The 25375-nt window shown below is 33.8% G+C and overlaps 1 protein-coding gene and 1 pseudogene across 1 annotated transcript; one reads left to right on the forward strand and one right to left on the reverse strand.

Annotated features, from left to right (window-relative positions):
- Positions 1–1442: 1442 nt before the first annotated feature.
- Positions 1443–10796, forward strand: LOC108226122 (uncharacterized; annotated as a pseudogene).
- Positions 10797–11226: 430 nt separating this feature from the next.
- Positions 11227–12643, reverse strand: LOC108226123 (uncharacterized). Its single transcript, XM_064080148.1, has 5 exons — positions 12490–12643; positions 11709–11830; positions 11665–11668; positions 11549–11615; positions 11227–11473 (listed from the first exon to the last, which is right to left on the reverse strand). The coding sequence occupies exons 1-5, from the start codon at positions 12641–12643 to the stop codon at positions 11227–11229; spliced, it is 594 nt and encodes a 197-aa protein (XP_063936218.1).
- Positions 12644–25375: the final 12732 nt, after the last annotated feature.

Consider the following 25375-nt stretch of genomic DNA (forward strand, 5'->3'; position numbering starts at 1 on the left):
CTGAATTCATGTTTATAACCAGTAGCTTTAAGCTTGAACTCAGTTTTGTATGTTCCTTTAGCTGTTCTTCTAAGTTCGCTGCATAAAAAGAAGAACATATGACGATCTGTTAAAAGAATTAACCTTGAATCTTTCCCATCATTGATCGTCTCCATCAGATAGCTTCAAGGTTTTGAAGTGTATGTATGTTTTATATTAATAGTAAAAATGTAAAAGTCAATTAGTAATTGTTAGTATTGGGAAGCTTTGATTAGTGATTACGTTACCATATATCAAGGATATCAATCACTGAATCGATTCCATATATATCAAAATCTCAGAGATTTCTTATTTAATAATTGAATACCCTTGTCCTTGAATCATCCAATAAATTTCAAGATTGCCATTGATATTTTATAGTAATTAAATAATAACTGATAGAATTAATCAACGGTGTAGGATGTGGTCTCCCGGTTCTCTTGATAAAATAGTTCTCCCTCGAACCTTACTCTCTCTATATATATATATATATAACATCTCCTCTTTTCAAATTGAAACTCTTAACCTTTCTAAATCTTCAGATTTGTTTTCGTATCTTTCGGATTTGATCCATATCATTTATATATGTTTTCACATATTCCGTTTTCACATATTTCAGATCTGAATTTTGATCGAGTTTAGTGTTATTTGTGATGATTTTTGTACCTATACGGGCATGGCCATTTTGGTGGTGTTTTGACCATATCTGTGGTGGTTATAAGTCGTTTATGATGATATTGTGTCATATTAGATGACTTTATTTATGAATTGAAAGTTTTATCATATAATTTTATACTATATATTTTGTTACAATTTCTTCGACTTATTTGTTTTTGTTGGTTTGTTTTAATTTTCAGATTTAATTGGATGACTTATTGCGTGTAGATGGAAGATGAATGGAAACAAGATTTTGATACTCTTTTGGATGGGAAGAAGTGTAAAGAGAAGCTGGATGGTGACATGAACTTAAATTTAATGGGCTCATTGTAATTAGATATTTTGTCTTATATTTAGTTATTTTTAGTAGGGTACTCTTTTTCCCCTTGAGTTTTTTCCCATAGGGTTTTGCTCATGTGAGGTTTTGACGAGGCCCTTCTTTGGTGGTGTTTTATTTTCAAACATTAAGATATTATTGTCTAAATGTCCGGAGGTAACATGCGTGTCTTTCGGTTAGATGATATACTTGGTGAATGAAATAAACTCTAAACCCTAAACCCTAAACCCTAAACCCTAAACCCTAAACCCTAAACCCTAAACCCTAAACCTTATGATGATATTGTGTCATATTAGATGACTTTATTTATGAATTGAAAGTTTTATCATATAATTTTATACTATATATTTTGTTACAATTTCTTCGACTTATTTGTTTTTGTTGGTTTGTTTTAATTTTCAGATTTAATTGGATGACTTATTGCGTGTAGATGGAAGATGAATGGAAACAAGATTTTGATACTCTTTTGGATGGGAAGAAGTGTAAAGAGAAGCTGGATGGTGACATGAACTTAAATTTAATGGGCTCATTGTAATTAGATATTTTGTCTTATATTTAGTTATTTTTAGTAGGGTACTCTTTTTCCCCTTGAGTTTTTTCCCATAGGGTTTTGCTCATGTGAGGTTTTGACGAGGCCCTTCTTTGGTGGTGTTTTATTTTCAAACATTAAGATATTATTGTCTAAATGTCCGGAGGTAACATGCGTGTCTTTCGGTTAGATGATATACTTGGTGAATGAAATAAACTCCTTTGTAGATCATTGTACTTTGTTACAATTCATTAATGAAAATGTTATTTCTGTCAAAAAAAATATAATTAATTACAATATATCAGGTAGCATTTGAGAACTATTTTTATACAAAATTTAATATGGGGTTAAATATCAATCAGGTGACTGATTGCGTCCAGATGTATCAGGTAGGTGACTGATTGCAAATTTGACTCATTTTGGTGATTGATTGCATAATTTGACTCATTTTAGTTTTCCGGCCACCTGAAAATTTTCCGGTGAAAAAAAATATGCACAAAAAAATCCGAAAAAAATTTATATGTAGTAAAACACCCCGACTTTGAATCTCCTAAATTCAGAATTATCGAAAGGAAATTCAAAAATTAAAATTGAAATTAAATAAAATCTTGATCCAAATTTATTTAATTTCAATTTTGAGTTTTGAGTTTCATTTCGATAATTCTGAGTTTAGGAGGTTCAAAGTCGGGGTGTTTTACTACATATAAATTTTTTTCGGATTTTTTTGTGCATATTTTTTTTGCGAAGATTTTTCAGGTGATCGGAAAATTGAAATGAGCCAAATTGTGCAATCAGTCACCAAAATGAGTCAGATTTGCAATCAGTCACCTACTTGATATATTTGAACGCAATCAGTCACCTAATTGATGTTTAACCCATTTAATATAATAAAATATTTAAAAAAGCCGTACACTGCTAAGCCTATATTGTAAATAGATAAAAAAAATGTAATCGTATATTTTTTTATTTTTAAAATTTTTTTCCTAATTCTTTTCCAAAATAAAAAATCCATTACATTTTTCAATAAGATTTAATTCATTTTTTTGGTTGATTGTATAATTTCTGAAAATACTTTAGCATAATAACAAAAAAAAATCCCTTACTTTATTATCTATATACTATCTTATTAAAACCGAAACATTAATGTTGTGTTTGGTTGGATAGATTGAAATGGAATGGAATAAAATGAGTAAAAAGAGAAGAAAATAATTGAGGTATAATGAGAGATTTGAAAAAAAAAATATTAGGAAATACAAAACTTCTATGATGAGAATTAGCAAGAAAATGAGTATGGAGGAAAAAAGAGTATTTCATCTCTGGATGGTTTGGGTTTTACTTTAGGTTGACATGAATGAAAATTTTCCAAATTATTGGACCCTAGGCTCAAATAATTTAATATTAAATATAATTTACTTAATATAACATGGATGTAAATTATGTTAATATATATATCAATTAAAATTTTATTTTGGATTCAACCAGTATATTACGAATCCAACTTATATACATATTTATATTAAATAGAATTTTACTTATTATAATTAACTTTTATAACTCCAAATAATATACGTATTTATGTTAAATAAAAATCTTATTATTGTTCATAATTTTTAATTACTATTAAAATATCTTTTTTAATTAATTTATTATCACTTATATCTTTAATAAATAAGAAAATATATCATATGTATTAATATAAATTTTAACATTATAAAATTCATAAATTTTCAATATCATCAAAATTTATATTAAATATAAAAAAATATTAATTAAATATTAGCCAACACGATTTATAATTTTGTGTTAATAATAAGTAAAATATAAAGTTAAGTCAAAAGAGTTGAAACTTCACCTCAATTTTTTGGTATAAAAGTAAAAATATTACGGCAGAGAAAAAAGAAAATAGATGACAGATATTTATAAATGATTTGATTCTGATTTTGACAATTCTTGAGTTGAGGGTCAAAAATTGACAGAGACACAAATACTATTACATACAGTATATATTTACTGTAGCTCCTTTTTTTTTTTTTTTTTTTTGAAGTCAGTATATATTTAGCTCTTGTTTCTGTGTTTGTTGTTCGATCATCAATTCATCACGGCGGCCATTAATATGTCTACTCCCCCCAGAAAAACCATCAAAAATCAGATCATTAAATCCTCATCTTTATCGTCTACACCTTGTACTTGTCACCAAAACTATCACCACCATCAACAACCAAAAATTCACTCTTTCATCCCCAAAATCCAAGTGGGTGCCTCGAAATAGGCCAGATACTGATGCCAAATCGAGTCCTGTTAACAAGCCTGAGGTGGGTTCTTTGAATTCTTGCCAACAAGATGAAGAAAAGGTGGAGAATTGTGTTGGGGCTAGTTGTTGTGACCAAGAAATTGTGAAAGATGGAGAGGAGGTAAAGAAAAATAATGGGTTGGAGTGTAATGATGATATGAATGTAAAGATGATTGAAAATAATGATTTTTGTTTCGAAAAATGAATAGAGAGAGGCTGAGTTGTCTCAGGAGATTTTTAGTATCAATGACCAATTGCAACAAGATGAGGTAACTGCTGCCTCTTTTACCATTCCTGCATGTGTGTGTACATGTGTAGCTAACTTTTTTTTACTGTAATGCATGGTTGTGAAGTTTTCCTGTATTTAGTATTCTTCTGTAATTAAATAAAACCAAACATACCTAGTGTATCCAACCAAATAAAACGAAGAGTAAAATGCAAGCCGTGTACTTCTAGTTTCACCATTGTGCACTTTGTGTACCTGTTATTTCATATCTAGCAAACTGTGTACCTGAAGTTACCGGATTCTTGCAAAGTGTGTACTTCCGTTAGATTAAAGTTAACACCGTTAGTATGCAAAGGGCAGCACAGACATTTCCAGCAGTAGTCTTGTTCTTTATTACTCTTCGCACTTCTCTACTGCATCAGAGTCTCTGGACTCAAATCATGCAACAACTAGAGGAAGGTAATGATTTGTTGCGAGCTCCAAAATTTATAATATATATTTATATATTATTGTAAAATAAAATGGTTTTTTTTAAGTTTTTAAATGAAATTATTATTTTTTCAGAAGAAATAATAATTTTATTTAATAAACATACGAATAAATTTACAACATACTTTATCTATTAATTTCTCGTAAAATTCATTTTGAATATGCTAGTTATAAGATATTAACATAGATAATTTGTAAGTGTAGTATTTAGTACTCATTTCTTTGATTATATCACGATTTATATACTCCCTCCGTTTCTTTTGTTTTTTTTTCATGTTTGTGATGTCGGTACTGTTCATGACACGAGACAAATTACTATTTTACATGTAATCCATAAAACGAAATATAGTCATGAGTGATCTTATTTGATTCGTATTCACGAGTACTTTAATACGGTAAAATTTTCATATTTAATACTAATACGAAATTGAAGATATTAACAATCAAAAGTGTGTGTTGGCAAACGTGAAAAACAGAAACATGAAAAGTATTAAGAGACTGAGGGAGTATAACTTTTTCATTATACTTATATTTATAAATATAAAGATTAAAAAAACATTATTTAATATTACTGAATTCTAAATTAAAATTGTTGATAGAAAATTTAAACATAAATTAAATATTTATAATATGTAATGTTTAATTAGAAATATGTTTGATAATATAATTAATATGTTCATAACCTAATTTTTTCTAACCAAACTATTATTATGAATTTAAAGTATGAATATTTTTTGAATAATACGCCCGCGTTACTCAAAAAAGTAATATTTATAACTTGTATATAAACATTTAATTTATATTTTGAAGTACAAATTTTGTATATATTTAAATAATTATATATATATAATTTTCTGTGAACAAAGAGCTTCAAAGTAAAAAAAATCGGCTTCTGTGAATAAGATCAGGGGAAGAAAATGGTGATCTTACAGACAGTGAAAAGGAATATGATATGCTCCTGAAGGTAGTAGAATTCTCTGAACAAAATGGACATAGAAAGGAAGAGAATACCAATTTAGAGCTGCCACATGTTCCGTAGTTTGTCAAAAATATACATCCTCCGGTTTTTATTATTTGACGCTTTGACTTTTGACACACACTTTTAAATGCTTTGACGGGGTAGTTAAAGATATTATTTTTGATTGATTTTTCTTGTGAATTAAAATTTTGATTATATATTTTTATTTAGAAAAAAAAATATAAAAAATAATATTTTTAACTATTCGGTCAAATCACCGGACGAAAGTAATGTCTTGTAATGTCTTCTGTCCAAGCAGTTCGGACAACCAGCAACGGCATTCACAGTATTCAGACACGGCAACAAGAATTGTGTGTATGTAACACACAAACAGAATAACCATTGCCCCGCCTTTCAACTGCTGCCAAATTCCATTGATGCCCCTCCTTTCTAACGGTGTTAATCTTCAAACTAACGGAAGTACACACCTTGCAAGAATCTACAAACTTGAGGTACACACATTGCTAGATATGAAAATTGAGGTACACAAAGTGCACCAAGCTGAAACTACAGGTACACAGTGTGCAATTTACTCTAAAACGAAACATACCTAGTGTCAGTATCCAACTATCCAACTCCGGTTGGGGATGGTAAGATGTTTGCACACTGTTATGGCCAATAATCGAGATGTTTGCACACTGTTATGGCCAATAATCGGGCATGGGTCCTAGGCAGATCCATTATCATATTTGATAGGCCATCTGGCCGCTTCCGGGTCGCTTCCCTCTAAAGAATCTTTGGATCTTTAATTTTAAGGGACATGGCCTAGCGTCAATTCGCTACGTTAACCCATCAGCCTTAGCCCCGCTTCACTACTATTATAGCAGAACTTCATTTAATCTCAAGGGCATGAAGAGAACATGACTGATCTCACCCCGGGTCGCTAGCCTAGCCCGGGCCGCATGGAATCATGATATGATTCGGCTCGCCCTATCTCGGATCTCGGAGCGCTATCCCAGTTCGCATAGCAAACGCTAACCGAGACTACTTAGCATGGATTTCTGGACTGCTAGCCAGAAAAACGCTAGCCTAGTCGGCTAAATCATAATTTATCAAATTCTAAGCATTTAGAGACTGCAGAAGGCCTTACAAGGGTGGATTCCTACTAAAATTACTACTCTTGAATCGACTAGCCCACGGGCTTGCTATTTGGACGCCGGATCACAATAGGCACAATCTCTACAAGAGAACGCTAGGGCCGGGATACAATACGCCTAACTCTCTACGTGAGACCCCTCGCTCAACAACCCCATGACAGTCCTTCACGCCCGAGTGGGTTTGCGTCATGGCAGTTACGAGCCTTTGGGAAGCTTGCCCTTCACGTCCATACAGACTTGGGCCAAGGCCCTTCACGTCTAGCGGACTTGGGCCCGATGCACCGGAACAATACCTAGCCCAAATAGGCAACTTATCGTCCAAGAACTACATGTAGCTTGAACCCCGGTACGTAGGCCTCTTGTTTTGGGTGATTGACAGTTTGCAGCAAGAGAAAACACATAAATTCTTTGGCAGACTAACGAATTACTCAGCACGAGCAAGATCAGCTACCAAAATCCATCACTTTCCACCGTTCTTCATCAAAAACAACTACGTAGCTTTCATAAAATCCACATATAGGATAAGGTACTAGCGATTGCGAGTTCTCTGCATTTGGTAGTTTAGCAGTATGGAATCAGCTGATTCTGGTTTGCAATTATGCAACATTATAACTAAGGTCTTTCACATTTAAACTGAACTAAGAAAATTTACAGCCTTCTATCCGCCTATCCTGTTACATCTCCCTTTGCGAGTGAGCCACATAAAACTGTTTTTGCCTTATAATTGTTACAGAATACAACATTTCCAAAAATTCTTTGAGGAAAGGAGGATGAACAGTTAAATGTAACATCTAACTAGTCTGGATATTAAGTTGGTGATCTACTGCTTATCTCCTATTTACTTTTGCACTTCTGCACTCTGCAGTTCATTGCTATGGAATCGATTTATGGAGAGAATTTAGTCATTTCTGACAAGCAGAGCGGGTTACGATGTTTTCAGGTCTCATACAGTTTTCCTAAATTTCATCTTAAGGTTATTAAGGCCTGTATGTATCTAATACTGCTGTTGGATGTTTGTATTGCAGGTTTATGTTCATATTGAATCCCCAAGGGATATTACCATCTCTACACGATTAAATTCTTCGAGTCATGTTCAGAGTACATCTGATGATACACCTGAATTTTCATACTCTTTTAAGTTCAGTATCTTCCGCCAGTTGTGTTAACATGTTTATTACCTAAATCATATCCAAGCCATCTCCCTCCTCATTTTACCATGTCGGTCAAGTGGTTGGATTCTTCTAAAATCTCTAGTCTTTGCTGCATGCTGGATTTAATTTGGAATGAGCAACCAGGTCAGGAGGTTATATACCAATGGGTAGAATGGGTACAAAGTTCTTCTCTTTCTTATCTTGGCTTCGATGAAGAGATAATACTTGGTCCTTATGAAATAATACACACTGGAGACAAGCGAGCAATTTCAGAAAGTGTCTCGCCAGATGTTGATATACCTTCATTAAAGAGTTACAATGATGAGCAGTGCCATGAGAATTTTGTCAAGAACTTCCATGAATGTCATATCTGTTACAGTGAATATCCAGGTATTTTTTTTCTTCGAATAATTTTTTATACCCTTATCTGTAAATTTTCTAGACATGGCCCAGTGTTCAAATCATTGTTGTGGTAAAATTTTGAGAATAGCTATATATATATATATATATATATATATATATATATATATATATATATATATATATATATATATATATATATATAATCTAGTACTTCAATGTTAATCAGGTGGAGATTTTATCAAATTGTCCCGCCAGCATTTTTTCTGCTGGAAATGTATGGAAACATATGTTGGCATTACTGCAAGGGAAGGTACAAAGACCAAGCTTTCATGCCCAGAAGAAAAATGTGAGGGGGTGCTTCCATCTGGTATTTTGAGACGATTGCTTGGTGATGAAGAATTTCAACGTTGGGAGACACTCGTCATGCAGAAAACACTCGCGTCAATGTCTGACGTGGTGTATTGCCCCAGATGCGAAACAACTTGCTGTGCAGATGAAGATAATGATGCACAATGCTCAAAGTGCTTCTTTAGTTTTTGTTCTCTTTGCAGTGAAAAGCGCCACATTGGAACTTCTTGCATGACACCTGAAATGAAGCTCCTTGTTTTGCAGGTAAAATTTATGGTTTGGGAATTGTTTTTAAAACTTAAAGTATGCTGTTGTGGTATATATGGTGCCTCTCTATATGGTGCATTCTTATTTTCACTTGACCAGAATCTGGATAATTGTTTGACGAGGTAGCGTAGATTTTAAAATGATAATTGTTCTTCTCTAGCCACTATCAGCATAATTGTAAAACAAAAAGGAGAACTTTGATATATTAATTTAATAGTTGTACTATGATTACTGCTGAGAGAAGATCTCTAAATGCAGAGTTTATGATTCAAGAAATTCCCTTGTAGTAAACAGTTTATCATTATCTTAGTTTCTTCAAGTACCTTCGTACAGTTGTATTTAATTTTTAAACCCTTAGAAGTTTGACTTGTATCCTGTTTGGAATGAGCTCCAAAAGTTCGTGATATTTATTAGTTAGACATCACAGAATTACATTGTTTTGGTCTCAATGTTTATGAATTGAATCTGAATACTCTACTGTTAATTATCATGTGTCTTTACAACTATGCAAAGTAAATACACTCAATTAATTCAGCATGACCTGAGAATTACAGGTCCTGTTTTATCTTCATTAAGATTTTGCACATCGTAACCCACTTGTCCTTACCATTACTTCTCTGATGCTTTTTTCATGAGAAAAAAAAAGTGAAGTTACTGCTGGCTCCTTAAATTTGTTTACTTTTTTAATCTTATAGGAGAGACAAAATTGAACTCAACTGGGGGGTGAACGAAAGCGTCGCGAGAAAGAAATGATAAATGAGATTCTTAGTGTGAAAGAAATACTTCGTGATGCCAAGCAATGCCCATCCTGTAAGATGGCAATCTCACGAACCGAAGGTTGCAACAAGATGGTGTGCAATAACTGTGGGAATTATTTCTGCTACCGCTGTAATCAGAAGATCGATGGATACGAACACTTTAAGTATGTTTCTCTCTGACAAGTTTGGGACCATGCTGTCCATTTGTGCTTTAATTAATACTCACCATGTACTAGAAAACTAAGCATTTTGTTACATTTGAAGGGGGGAGTGCGAACTTTTTCCACAGGAAATGATTCAGACCTGGGAACGGGCAAATGCACGAATGGTTGAAGGTCAGATTCTAGCTGACCTTTTTGGTGGTCGGGGTCATCCATGTCCACTTTGTGCTCAAGTGAATGCTAAGGTCAGTATGTATAATTTTACCAATATTTGGCCCGGTCTTGATGTGATTTGAGTTTTGGAGAAGCTCTTAATCTCAATTACTCTGCCCTAACTGATGAAGTGAAATTGTGCCAAACAGAACTTTGCAATTGTTAATTAAGTAAAATTTTGGGTAGAATCTGTTTTTGTTTTTTGCTTAGTCAGAATTCGTCATGTTTAATTGCATCCAACTTAACTCCGTAGAGTAACTGTTTCACATGTTTAGATTTTAGTGGATGCAGAATGCACTGGTCCTTGAATATACACCATCTTAAGAGATGTTCTAATTGCCACTTTTCACATCTTCCTCTTTTGAAATTTGCAGGTGGGCAACAATAATCATATCTTCTGCTGGGCATGCGGAAACCATTACTGTTATCTTTGCAAGAAGATTGTGAAGCGGGGATCGAATCATTATGGGCCGAAGGGGTGCAAACAACACACTGAAGGATAGTCTTCATAAACAGTCAATGTTATATAAAAAGACAAAGAGGCCATGTTGTGGCAGTTATGATTATGACAAAATGCACCTTTTATACTGCAAATGAGATATGCGGTTCAACCAGTATGCTCCTTTAAGGGTCAAAGCTTCTAAGTTTGCAATAACTTGATTGCGCGCGAACACACACAGCACACACATGTTGGCAGAGTTAATAATGTTTTCCGGGAGGGGGGCTGGATTTGCTAATTTTGGAATTTTTTTGAAAAGGTTATAGCTATACAACAGTAACAGATATAACAATTCATTCAGACATGGTTCGAGGAATAATGTACCAAAGCTTAGTTTGTACTTTACATGGTTATGTTATCATGGGAACAATTTTAAATTTGTCCATACAAAATTACTATGGTTATGTCCATCTGTTATTGTTTAGTTTACAATTGGTGTTTTTCATATTGTTCTCAGAGTGCCCATCAGTTCCTTACAACTACAAATGTATACTAGAAGAAGACAGTGGCTAATATGATGCCGTTAGTGCAGTCAACATCAACCAGCATCATATATGTTTTGCAAGAAAACCACAAACCCAAATTCTTGTATAATGGGATTCCGAAAACATTTCTCACTGTTACTTTAGCCTATAACAAAAGATGTATTCCGATTAATGGAAATGCAATGCTTTTAACAGTCAACACTGGCCATAATATTGAAAATCTAGCTTCACGTTTTCGCATATGAAGATAATTTGAAGATAAAAATCTGTCGTCCTACTTTCTAAGATCAACAAGCAGAAAATCATCTTTAGAATTTCTTTTAATCATCTGCGTTATCATCCTCAACCTCTGGTTTGACAAAAAACTCAATATAAGCAATACGGCTTGGTTGCAGATAGCCAGCTGAATCAGCATGGGAATGTGAGTTTGATGGTTTTGCAACTGAAACCAGGTGCTGAACTTTCGACATTCCACCGCGTCCAATGGTCAACTTGCTTCCTCGATTTTCTTTGATAACACTGCTTGGTATGTTGGAAGTTGTTGCACGAAGGAACTTGTACTTGTACCTACCATGCCAAGGAAATGATCAGATCTATGAATTACGAACTGGTGCTTCTCATTAAGTGACTCAAAACCGATACCTGTGCGATTCCTGGCGATCACAATGGAATGCAGTCAACAGATCAGTATTTGCATAATACATGAAATCTATCCGCAAGAAAAACAATGAGCCAAATTTGCTAAAGAGATTTAACACCCAGCTACATACATTTATTTTAATCAAAGGAAGGACAGTTTAACCTGCAAGTCTCCATGGCCTTCACCTCTAAATGTAACAACTGGAGGAGCTGGTTGGAGGCTTACTTGGATGCTCGAGCCTGGCCATTCTAGATCATCAATGGCTTCCTTTAAAGCTTCTGACTGCAGGTTAATTGCCATTAGCTTAACAAATGTCTGTGCCTTTAAGACTATAATTCAATAAACAAAGAGTGAGAAAAATATGGAAGCCTATAAATGCTAGCGCCAAATTCTACTGATTGGTCAACTGAGCAGAACAAGAAAGCTAAGCTCTTTATAAAATATGAGAATGTCTTTAATAAGTAACAGACACCAAAAGATCATTTTTACAGAGTATAATTTGAAAGGTAAAACCTACTTTTACGGCACATACAAAACACCAAATGACTATGAAGACAAACTTTGGTAAACATAAAATGATAAAATAACCAAGTAACTAAATTACTCTCAAATTACATTAGATCAGCTTAACGTTCAAAAAAAAAAAAGCTAAATTTTAGTGTGTGATTAAGCAAAGATGTAAAGAAGGTTTCGGATTTTGTCATGACAGAAGTAAAGAAATATTGAACATGTAATTATAATTTACAACCAATACCGAGGCAGAGTAGCCAAAAGTAGACTAATGACATTCATTGCTTATTATAGGTCTCATTTAAACAAACCAGATGTAATGCCTTAAAAAATCTACAACGGTTAGCAATTTTCAAAGCTAATGATCTTTCGGTAGAAATCTCAGGATAAACTAATTTTCATTAGGTACTGATTAAAGAAGAAAGATGCAGCTTAACAGTAAAACTCAGAGGAGTGCTTCCTGCAGGCTCAAAGTTGTAGTCCCATGAAATTGTTTCAGGGATTCTTGTCCTGATCTCCGCATAAATACATGCATCTAACGAATCAACAGACCTAACCAAATGAAATAAAAACCAAAGGTTAAACATTTAAAGACCAAGGTTAAAATACCAACTTTAACAGAATTGCAAGTACTAGCTGATACCCTGAGCCCAAGATTGCATGGGATGAATGGAAATGTACTTCAAACTCTGTGTGTAGCATCTATTTGTAATATAGAGAAGTAGAGCTTTTTACTTACTCCCCCAACATTGGCAAGTTGTTAGTTTCTGCCGATTCCGTGGTAGTAGCTTGACCATCACGCAGATACGTTGAGAAGATTCAAGTGTAAGCCAATTTGAGGCCAAGGAAAAAAAGGGAGAGTTCAGAATCAATGCATCATTTTTATTGTGTCTTAGTTTGATGTATTAAAAGATTGACGTAGGGGATACCTATTTCATCTTGTCCTTGTGTATATACTCTAATTTATGGTCAAGTAATCCTTGTTTAATATCTTAAAAGCAAGATAATGCTTGAAATTAATCAAGTGATCTTTGTTTACTAAATCAAAAGCAAGACATGATGCAATTACACACAAGTCACTGATCATTCTATTAGCAAATAAATATAAAGCATTAAATAAAATATACAAAATCTAAAGATATACAATTGTAAAAGATGATAGGAAGTAACACTCAAATGAAAGGGAGAAAATAAAATTTTAATGTAAAACTAAACAACTTAAAGGAGTGTATTTGCCAATGTTATCAAACAATTTATGTAACCTACTTTAAAAACAAAAAACTGAGTACATGTGGACAACAAAATGCAAAAGCAATTACATTTTTTAATGTAAAACTAGAAAAAGCTTCAAAGTATGGTTGCATTTCCATGCCAAATTTAGTAAAAGAAGAAACTATCTGCTTCAAAAACAACTAGCTAGTTCAGGTAATATATATTAAACTAATGTAAATAAGTAATAGTACATTTAGGTTAGATGTGCCCAGGTTGCATACATGTATGTTCTTGAAGTTCATTCTTGATCAATATCACAAAGCTTCTTCCATCCACAATGTTTAAGCTTCAAACCTCCAAACTAGGGACGAAGCTACATAGGGGCCAGAAGGGGCCGTGGCCCCCCAGGATTGCCATAATATATTAAGATATGTATTATATAATTTTTAAAAAATTGTATTTTATCTATATATTTATGTAAATACAAAATTTTGGCTCTCCTAAAATAATATTTGACCGCCCCTAAAAAATATTTAGTATTGTAAAATAATTTTTTTAATTCTTAAATTTCTCTTATAAATAATTAGACTAAATTTAAAAATAAAAATAAACAAAAATATGCATATATGCAATTATACCACTTTTAAAAATAGATTATGGAATGTGGTATGTGTTAAAGACAAACCTCAATAAGTCTTATTTTATTTTATTTTTTAAAATAAGACTTCATGTACTATAATTATATATTACAGTACCGATGCAATTATATATTTGTACCGATGCATATTTATATCGATGCAATTATATATTTGTACCGATTCAATTATATATTTGATTTCGTGATTTGAAAGAACTTAGAATTGTACTATAATTTTTTTAGTAGTATTTTATTTATTTATTTTATCGAATATTTCACTGTGTTGTTGAAAATTTTTTGGCCCCGTTACATATGTTTGCTGGCTTCGTCCCTGCTCCAAACCATCACTTCCATATGCTTATGTCTCCCAAAAAAACACTTACCCACAATCACTATCCTACAGAACTCATACCATCCAAGCTTCTGCTCTCCTCATCCCTCCCCTTCCATCCTCTCTCCCGAAAGATGCTTTAGTTCTTGATTTTAACCAGATCGCACCTATCATGCTCCCGACTACGGTACACGCACATGATGGTAAGTGTGTTCTGTGCCTAAACCCTTAAACCCATGTCTAGTTTTTTTTTTATTAAATCATTACTTTTATGAATGTTATACACTTTTATTTTTTTTAATTTGAATAAGTACTTGTGAATCTAGTTTTTTTTTTCTTTTTTCGAAGCTGAATCTTTTTTTTTTTTGCTAAGCACTTGTGAATCTAGTTAATAATAATAATAATAATTAACAACTAATAATAATAACAACAACAATTATTTATTATTGTTAGTATTAATATTAAAATTTAATTGTAGATCTTGCCATGGAGTTGAGACTGGCTACATAGGTTGAGGAGGGACCATTACCGAAGCCTCTCTCTAACACAACACCCGGAAGAGGACTCTTAAAAATACATGGCTTATTGGCCGCTTGTATTTTAGGGTTTTATGGGGCTCATTTTCGGAACTACGTTGGTTCAACAATGTATCCCAGACAAGCCCAGTTCAAAAGTGAAGCCCAACAATACTTGCAGGTAATTAGTATTTTTTTAGCTTCTAGGTTCCTCAATTTTTTCTTGACAGACAAAATTTGATGCATTAAAACTGGAACACTAAATTAGCACAATTCTCAGGATGTTTACCATCAACTTGAGCCTTACCAGATCAATAATCTGGAAACTCTATGGTTCACTAGCACCAGCAGCGACAAATCTACACACCTGTTTTGGGCTCACCAGTGCACCAAACACATAAATTATCATGTGGGCTTTGCCATACAAGATTATTTCAAGACTATGTATGATCTTGCCATTCAATTTTTTGATGGGAAGGAGGGAGACATTAGGAGTATTCTCAAAGAAGCTGGTTTCAAGGTCGGGGAGTATCATAATACAAAGGACCTTCAAATGGTATTGAAGAAATCGCTTGGAGTTGACGTGAATTTGACCTTTAAGCTTTACAAAGGACATCCTATCTTAGATGAAATTGGTATTCTGTTCAATGCTAGTGGAAAGCTAATCAATCACCCCTCGGCAGCAAAAGTTCCGGAAGGTAAGTTTCTTTTTCACACTACTCCTATGTAGTGTGAAAAAGAAACGAAAGCGTCTTTCGTGTTTTGGTAGTATCAGAACTTTGTTTTCGGTTATTATGATGTTTCGAGATTTCTTTTGTGTTATGGAACTAAAATGAAATTTGTTCTAATGTTTTATTAGAATGTGGTTTGGATGATTTGGATATTTAAGTTTATGCAAACTTTGGTGTTAATATTTCTTGTGGATGTCATTTGGTAGTATGTTTTTATTAATTGTTCGGTTATTATGCTGTTTCTTGTTCTTTTTCTTGTTATAGACCTGAAGATGAAATTTGTCGTAATGTTTTATTTGAATGTGGTTTGGATGATTTGGATAATTAAGGTTAGGGAAGCTCTGGTTTTAATATTTGTTGCGGGTGTTTGCTAGTATGTTTTTGTTTTTTTTATAAGGCTTACTAGCATGTTTTTGTTATTTGTTCGGTTTAAGGTGATTGATTGTCTCTGATCGGATCAGACACCATTCTTGTACTTTTTATTCTCAATACCATCAAGCTCTACTCTAATTTATCCGGGAATGCAGTAGTTTAAGAGTATAAACGTCCGTACAATATACATTTATAATAGTTTAAATACCTTATCCTTTGATTGTTCGATCTGTTCTTTGGAGACCTGCAGCTGGAATATACATTGTTCTTTATGACCACTATTCTATGCATACTGATTGCATTTATGGTTCAGAAATTCTGTATATTTGTTTCATATAACTCAAGAGATAGCACAGGTATTGTCCATTAGTGTTTTATGATGTAATTTGTCGTGATCGTGATTTGTTTCCAGTTTGCACTATGTCTTCTCGATGATATGCCATCAAAGATAATTAGGCACAACACAAGTTTTAGGCACAGGGCAGGCCTGAACAACACTCAATTATTGAACATATAAATTGAGGGTCATATCCTCTTTAAAGTTGGAACATGTATTAATTCTTATTCTCTCATCATACCTTTATGTTTCTTGGTTGAAATTCAGTTTGTACTTGTATATACATGGGATTTATTTCTATTTTGTGCATTTTTAGTAATGATTGCAGTGTCATTAGAATTTTAAGATGCTTTATCAAATTTTACGCAAAGCTTATAAAGGAACGGGAAATGAGGTAGTCATTATTTTCGATAAAGGGCTTTCGACCGATGTTTTATTCTCTATCCCAGTTCCGGTGCTTTAATGGATTTTTCTTCTTTTGCTGCAGTATGTTGAAAAGGCTACATGTTGTGTGTGTGTGTGTGTGTGTGTGTGAGAGAGAGAGAGAGAGAGAGAGAGTAGTGTACCTGGTTTAAAGTATAACGGGATCTGGGGAAATAAAGTCTGGATTCAAATCAATGGTTTCTCTCTGTTTTACCCGAAATTCTAATATTCTTATATACCCATGATACGGTGGAAGTATAGAACTGCCAGGTTGTAAAATATGTTTTATGATTTACTATGATATTTGAGGTGGGAGGCATTATGACTTGCTTTGTTTTTGCGTTGAAGTGTCCCAATGCTGATTAAATATTGAACATTCAGAAAGATGGTATTGCAGGTGCCGTACAAACCGCTACAAACTATTCTGTAAGTGCTATAAGCTCAGTACTGATGACTGTTAGTATCATATTAATGACTTATCGTAATTTCTGACAAATTACTTGGTTCATTTGGTAATCTTAATGTTCTTTTGAGAGCAAACTTTGTTAATTTGTCTCCAAATTCAGTTAGATTTATAACATTGGCTCTTATTATGTTTATGCTCATTGTAAAGAAATTTCACTAATATAATTATCTAGAGACCATGTAACTTTGTTAACTTGGTTTAAAATATTGTGTTATAAAATTTATGTTTGTCAATTGAACTTAAAGCATTTTATTTTCAATAAAACATTCTTTTAAGAAAAACAAATAAAATCTCTCATATATTAATTATTATATATTTAATACTGCAACTAGAGGTTCCTTGAGCCATTTTATTCTACGCAAGATCTGTTATGACTCTGGTATCCCTTGGTTATCTGCTATTTTGGATTATTGCTGCAACCCTTGTCATATAAGTACTATTATCCAAAATAAGTACAAACTATATCAGCCTAAGGCCCTACGGATTCCTAATCATGTTCTCAGTGTCTTGTGACATGATTCAAGTCTCAAAAATATATAACAAATCCAGTCCACTTTTTGCCAGAAACTGAGAACAGGAATCATACAACTCCATTCATCCTAGAAACTTTCCCATCGCGCGTAATTGCTGACACTCTTCATATTTACCCAAGTAATTTCCATATCTATTTCACTCGTGCAATTCTAACGTATTATCTAGAGGGCAGATAATATGAAGGCCATAACAAGAAAATCATAAGAAGGATACATGATTTAATATTTACAAACATGTACCAAACCAATCGAATGTTGTATCAACTAAAAGTTAACTTTTGAAATTAACACATTTCAACCCTCTGTTTGGCAACATTCATTACAATTAGCAATAAGCAAAAAATCTATAAAGTTTCTCTAGGTGCATTTCTGGGCGGCATTGAACTTTTCTTTATAAAAGGCAGAAATGAAAAATATACATAAGTATTAGAAAACTTGGCCTTTGATTCATGTTGAACTGCTGTTGATAAAAATCTTTCTAATTAAGTTCTGAGATCAAGCAAAATTCAAATTTTCAATAGTACCAATTTCGCCCAGCATTGAGATGAGAAGAAATGTGCACCACGGTAGTCACACTCTGCAAAATATGGTGTGCCTGCATTGTGGAAGCTTTCTTCTTGGCACTAAACCAGTCCGCAGATAGACTTCTTAGAATCCCCATTTGTTAGCATTCATTCTCCTACTATAATGAATGATTACTTTAATGTAATGAATGACACAAATGCTAACATTATTTTAATCAGGGCAAGGGTTTTATTTGCGATTTCTCGAATAGCTGTTTACTTATCACATTGGTAAGAATCCCCTGATGATCATCCTGACACAAAGATAAGGAGACCTGCTCAACGTTTTACACTTTCACCTCCAGCTTTTGTCTGAAAAAATGAAATTCCGAGAGAACTAAAATTAATTATTGTAATAACCCAGAATTTTCAAATTTATTATTTATTATTTTATGGATTTTTGTAAAAAGAGGAGGAATAAAAATTTAATATTTTATTCTAGTTTGATGAGTCGACTTGTGATATATGAATTATGGTTACGTGCCACGTGTATCCGTGTTGTGTGTATTTTTTTTTAAATTTTATTGTTTTTCAGGATTTAAAATGTCATTTTAAAGCATTGTTTAATTTTTATAAAATCATCAGAATGTCTAAAAATTATGAAAATTTTCATATTATCATCTTTACATATTTAGAGACTTTTTAAAAATATAAGTTTATTATCTTTGAGTCTCAAGGACTCTTAAAGGATTTTACAAGTTTTATTACATTTTAAAATGTATTTCTTGTAAAATTCATAACTAATTAATTATTTGTCCTAAAACTATTTTAAAATTATGGAGAGATAGTTAATTTTAATCTCGTCATTTTAAAAATATTATTTTGAATTCTTAAGTCATTTCGAATTATTTTAACATTTTTATTGAGTATAGTTTTATTTATAATATATATATATATATATATATATATATATATATATATATATATATATATATGGCAAAAATTCTACGAAAAACCTTATATGGAGTACTAAACGGAGACCATATATGTCATACATTATGTTCTGCTTATTATATATTACAGAATATAATGCAGGACATATATGGTCTCCATTTAGTATTCCATATAAGGGTCTCCATTGAATTCAACGATATATATATATATATATATATATATATATATATATATATGGTAGGGTTCTATGGAGAACCAGGAGAACCCATCTAGACCGTTGATTAATTATAAATCAAATCTATTTTAATCATTTAAAGATAATGGCAAATTTGTAAATATCTTGAAATACTAGTCCATGTACAATATCAAAATTATAATACAAATTAGACATCAATCAGTAAATATGGAAAGTAGTGTGATTAAATTTTGATATAATATTAGAATCTTTTTTATTTATAGCAACTACAATACGATAACATACGTAATAAAACACTGGAATTCATCAAATACAAACACCATTAGAACACTAAAAGACTTGATGCTCAAGGTAACATATAACGTAAGAATTTTTATTTTTATATATATATTTTTTCGTGTGTTCTAATATATGTTCTATGCATCAAGATTTGGATTCCATGTTCTTACAACTTACAAATCTTATTTTTGATATATGTTGTTCATATGTTCTCATACATGTTCTACGGATTTGCAGTGCGATTCTTCTCAAATAGATTCATTCAGAGACTAAGTTCTTGATATGATTCAAGCCAAGTTTGTTGTCGTGATTTGACTATATCACATATTCTAGAAGCATAAAAAAGATTTCAGATTACATCTCTTCATTTTTCGGAACCCAAATTTTGGCTTATATTTTTATTTGGATTCAACGATCCTAGAACTAAGGACTTGATTCTGGTGGAGTGCTTTTTTAATTTGAATATAATCTTGTAAATATATGGATGTTCTTTTTCTACTTTATATTTGCTATAAAAATGTGTCACGGTAGGTTGTGTAATTTGTTTTTAAGATTTATGTTCCTCTATATTTTTTTCAAGGATACTTATTTTCGCCATTCTGATGTTTGTAATGATTGCGAGATTATCTTTAGGGTGTAAATCTGTTTAAATCGTTGGTTTTTGTGTCTGGTAATTCAGAACTTTACTTGTTATTTCCATGGCAACAGAAAATGGAAAATGAGAGCAGGACAGGAGGGCGAGTCTTTGGCAAAAGGGAGTTGGATTTTTCTTCAGAACATAAAAACTGGGAGGAAAGGTACAGACTCACACAGAAAGAACCCTGGGCCATGGATGCTCGACTAACGAATGAGAGTTATGAGTTTTCTGAAAAGTTATTTTCACAGGTGGACAAACCATCTCAAAAGGAGTTCATCGAAATGTAAGAGGTTTTGGTGACTTGGCATGTTAAACACAATGAGTGTGCAGAAGGGGGGGTTGAATGCACCTTCACTTACAATCGCAATACTTGCTAACAACAAGCAAGACTGTGAATGCAGGAAAGAAAGCAAACAATCAAGTAGGCATAATAAAAGGAAGAACACAGGATATAACTTACAAAAATAATTTTATTATTTTTGTGTTTACTACAACTGACTGGAATTGAAATTCCAGCTACTAGAGAACAATAACAAATGAATTGCTAATGTTTCTAAACTTGAAAGAAGATCTAACTCAGTTGCATGAGAAAAAGGCTTTGTGAGATATGGGTATTTATACTGAACCACATATCCCACTTACAGATGCACTTTTCCTTTGTCCTAGAATAAAGCTAAGAATGGAAACTGTCCCATTCTTGTTCAACTTTGTCTTCATTCCTTTTGTAGATAAAGCAATGCTGAGTTGATAGAAATCTTTGACTCCTGGTGCACGCCTTATCTTTTTGTTGTCTTCTCCAAGGTTGCAGTCATAGGCTTGGACAGACTAGATAGAGATGTCAAAATCATTCTTTGTGTTTTCACTATCTAGTCTGCTACATGAAACAGACTGTCAGTTCCTCCTAAGTATACTGTCATACTTTGGCTTCACTCCTTTGACAGTAGCTATTCTCCCGCACACTGTGCTGTCAATGCTCTTTAATTGCGCCAAACATACTGTCGAGGAGTTACTGTCAACTATCCCGCCAATGATACTGTCAGTAAAACTTGCTGTCTGTGAATCTTCATTCTCCGCTAAGTTTACTGTCACAGGGATAGTTGCTGTCGTCTGTCTCAATGATGCTGTCACTTGAATATGTTGTCATAGACTTCAGTATCAGAAATGTTGCTGTCAGGTCTTCAATCCAAGTTGTGCTTGAACACTTGGTGAACTTCTACTCCATGGATTGAGTTTATTCAAGATGTACAGTGACAGTAACTAATCTTTAAACATACTGTGATCTAGGAAACTAAGAATGTTACTGTTTAAGTGACAACAAAACATACTGTCAATATGCATATGACAGTACATTTTACTTAGTTAATTTTCTAATTAATTAAGTGACAATTAGTTGATTACATGGTTAACCCCACAATCCCTAACAATCTCCCCCAATTTGTTTTTATGTAAAATAAAGACAAATTCCAATGGATTGCAGATGCTAACTCAACTAATAATAAAAGAAGTGTTTGTACAGGAAAGAAAATTACAAGAATTACAAGTACAAGTCTAATCCTCAAACTAGGCTCCTTTAGACTGAGCAGATCTTCATAAGTTTGAGCTCCACCTTCACTTCTTGATACCTTCATCCAAGAATCTTTGCAGTACATCAACTTTCTTCTTCTCATCTTCAGTCTTGGCATAGTCAGATACACAATCCAAGGTCAAACTTAATATTCTGTGAGGAAGTACCTGTAGATCCTTGAATGTGTAGTATAACTCAGTTGGCCCTTTGGAGATGCACAAGAATTGCATTCCATATTCATCCTTGATAAATCTGTCCTTTGTAGAAGAGAAGATTTTGTGCAATCTGTATTTGTCCCAAATTCATCTTCATCCTCTCTTGAGTCAATTATTTCTGCAGCTGTTTTACTCAGACTGACTTCAGCTTCAAGTCTTGATCCTGTGAGAAGTCTGAACATTCTTCTGAGCAAGGCAGTATTCAGAGTCTTGAAATCTATGGCTTTGACTTCAAACCCATCAATGATCATTCTCAAGGGGTCCTGCTGAACTGGAGACACATATCCTGGCTTAGCTGAGAATTGATTATTCAACCTAGCACATTTATGATCTATCTCAGTTTCTTTGATTTTCTTCTGCACCTTCTCCAGATTTCTCCTGGTTTGCTTTATCTCTTCCTCCTGTTTCTTCTTCTTCTCCCTTTCCTCCTTCCTCTTAGAGTCACAGATATCAAGTGCTCTATTCTTCAAATCAAGGACTTCAGGGTTTGTAACCTTCAGCAATTGACTCTTGATGAGCTCAATAATATGTGGATCATGTTCATCCAATCTCTTCAAGTGATCAAAGCTAATTACTTCTGAGGATCCACTTGTGTTGTAGAAGATTAGCCTATCTGGATTTCTGAGCAAACATTGTTGAGTTTTCTCATGCTGGAGCTTCTTGGCATACTCCTCATTTTTCTTGTGGTTGATAATTGTGATTAAAGAGGGAATGATCTTCTGTTCTTCAGGATAAGGCAAGATGCTCAACTGTGACACCAGTTTTTCAAGAAGATCAATTCTTTTGTCTTTCCATGACTCCTGACTCCAGAATTCCAGAATTTTATCTTCATTTTCAAACAATACACCATCTGAAAAGACTCTGGGTTCAGGCTCCTCTCCTTCACACTCATCCAGGGGATGAAACTTGTGAGTATCCATGAGTTCTAGAAACTTCTTGATTAGCACATGTCTGAACACATGAGTTTTCACATCCCTTCCTCTAACAATCATCAACAGCCTTTTTGTCATGAAGTAATCAGCCTCTTTCAGATCATAGCTTAAGTCTGTTGATTCACCAGTTGAGTAGATAACCTTTACACCCTTCAATGTTCTGTACTCAGACCAGTCAACCACAACTTTGACAATTTGATCAGCTCTAGTTTCTGCAATGTTGTTGATGGTGGCTCTCCTTACATCCACACATTCAGCTTCAATCATTGTAGTTGCAAGAGGCTGCACTATTTCTTCAAACTCTGTTGTTGGTTTGCTGGAAGTTTCTTCATCATTCTTCTCACCATTTTTTCCCAGACATGGTCTTTTAACTCTACATTCAAAGGATTCAAGATAAAGGTCTCTATGAGCACAAGCTTTTCCTTTGATGTACTTCTTTTTCATGATAGTGTTCTCCTCTTTATCACTCCTGACAGTATCTTTGAAAGATACTGTCACACTATCTTTGTTGACAGTAGGTTCTGTGACAGTGGATTTTGGTATGTTGACAGCAACTAAGTTGACAGCATCATTTTTGTCTGCCTTCAAACCAAGAACTGCCTATTTCAACACCCTTCCTTCAATTTCTTCTCTTGCCTCCTTGTCTTCACCATCCTTTTCATCCACCTTATTTCCAGCTCTAGAAGAACCCTCACCATTATTATTGGCTTGGCTAGAGCTACCTGCACCTCCATCAGGCTTTCCATCATTATCATCTCCACCATCATTCTTTCCACTAGTTTTCTTTGCATCCTTTTTGGCTTGAAGCCTTTTTAGTTCATTCTCCAGTACTTTTAATACAATCTTTCTGTCTTCAGTAGTGGGCAGCTGTTTGAAATAATCAAATGCTTCTTTCACAGACTTTGGCTTGCAGCTGCTCACTCTGTCAAGATTCATGGATCTGTACTTCCCATCCACTGAGCTACTGAATTTGATGTATAGAGGATCAAGAACCACTTCAGGCAGCTTTTCAATCACCAGGTTTTGAAGAATCCTTTTCAGGTTTTCATTTAGCCATGATTTGTCAGTCTTGATTTTCAACTTGATAGCTTCAATCACTGCTATTTCTTGTCTCTGCAAATATCCCATGCTAACACAGTAGCTGAGTCCCCCTTCAGTTCTAACAGATATGACCCATTTGTTGCTTTTTGACACCATGACAGCAGCTTCCACTGTTGTCTTTCTCATATCATCAGAGAATTTCTTGGGATTTCTGTTAGACTGGGCTCTTAGACTGTTGATCCTTTCATTAAATTTTACATCTTCAAAAACCTTACTATTCTCATTCTCATCTACCATTAGCAATGAAGCTTGTTCATCATCCAAGTCCTCCCTCTCCTGTACAATCAAGTCATCATGTTCTACAGAATACATCTTGTCTTTGCCTTTGCCAGAAACATGAGATATGACTGCAGGCTTCACCTTTCCTTCATTGATTAATATGCCTTTCTCCTTAGGCCTCTCCACTTTCTCCACCTTGTTTCCTCCAAGCTTTTCAGCAATCCCAGTAGCCACACTAGATAACAAATGTAGTTGGCTCTCCCCCTGAGATCTAGCTTGAGTTTTCTCCTTATCACTCCTAGGAACTTCAACAGCTTTCTCCATTTCTATCTCCACCTGAACCCTTGCATTTACAAACACTGGACACTTCTCCCCCTTAGTTGAGGTAGCAGATGCAGATTGAAACTCCTCCATTTTAGCCAGGATGGCTTTAAACCCTTCATTCATTATTTCCTCCAGATTGGCCACTTTAGTGTTGAGCTTCACCTGATTTCTCCCCACTGTATCCAGATTTTTAGCCACCTTTGATAATTTGTGAGAAAGGGATTTCAACCTTTCACCAGCTTGTTTGGATGGTTTTGAGGCTTTGGGGGTTCTCACACTCTTTGGTTTTTTCTGAGTGATCTCATCACCCCTCACATTTGTTCTCTCAAGGTCTAGAACTTTAGCACTGGGGACACTCTTTTTGATCTGGCTTTGCTCAAAGCCCTCTCCTTTTGCCAAGGAATTTCCCTGCCCCTCTATTCTTTTAGACTCACTTCTCTCTATTCTTTTTCTCTTTTTCTTTTTCTCTCCCTCACTCAACCTAGGTGCAAGGGACTGAGCAGGTACACCTTGCACTGAGATAGAAGATTTAATCTTGAGCAGGGATGAGATTGGAGCAGAGTCATCATCCATTAGAGAGGTACTGTCATGAATTGGGGAGTTGACAGCATCTTTGTCCATGTTACTGTCTGGAGGATTGACAGCAACATTGTCTTTAACAACATCTGAGGCTGTAACAACAATCTCTTCCACTACATGAGTAGAAGGTTCTTGTGGATTGCTATGATCAGTTGCATCCAATTCTTGGAACAGTGCATCCATAGTTTGAGCTTCAGCATTTGAGAAATGAGATGCACTGTAATTGCATGAACTGTGGTCCACATTTTCTAGCCCTATA

This window comes from Daucus carota, chromosome 6 (assembly GCF_001625215.2).
Source record: "Daucus carota subsp. sativus chromosome 6, DH1 v3.0, whole genome shotgun sequence".
Taxonomy (NCBI): domain Eukaryota; kingdom Viridiplantae; phylum Streptophyta; class Magnoliopsida; order Apiales; family Apiaceae; genus Daucus; species Daucus carota.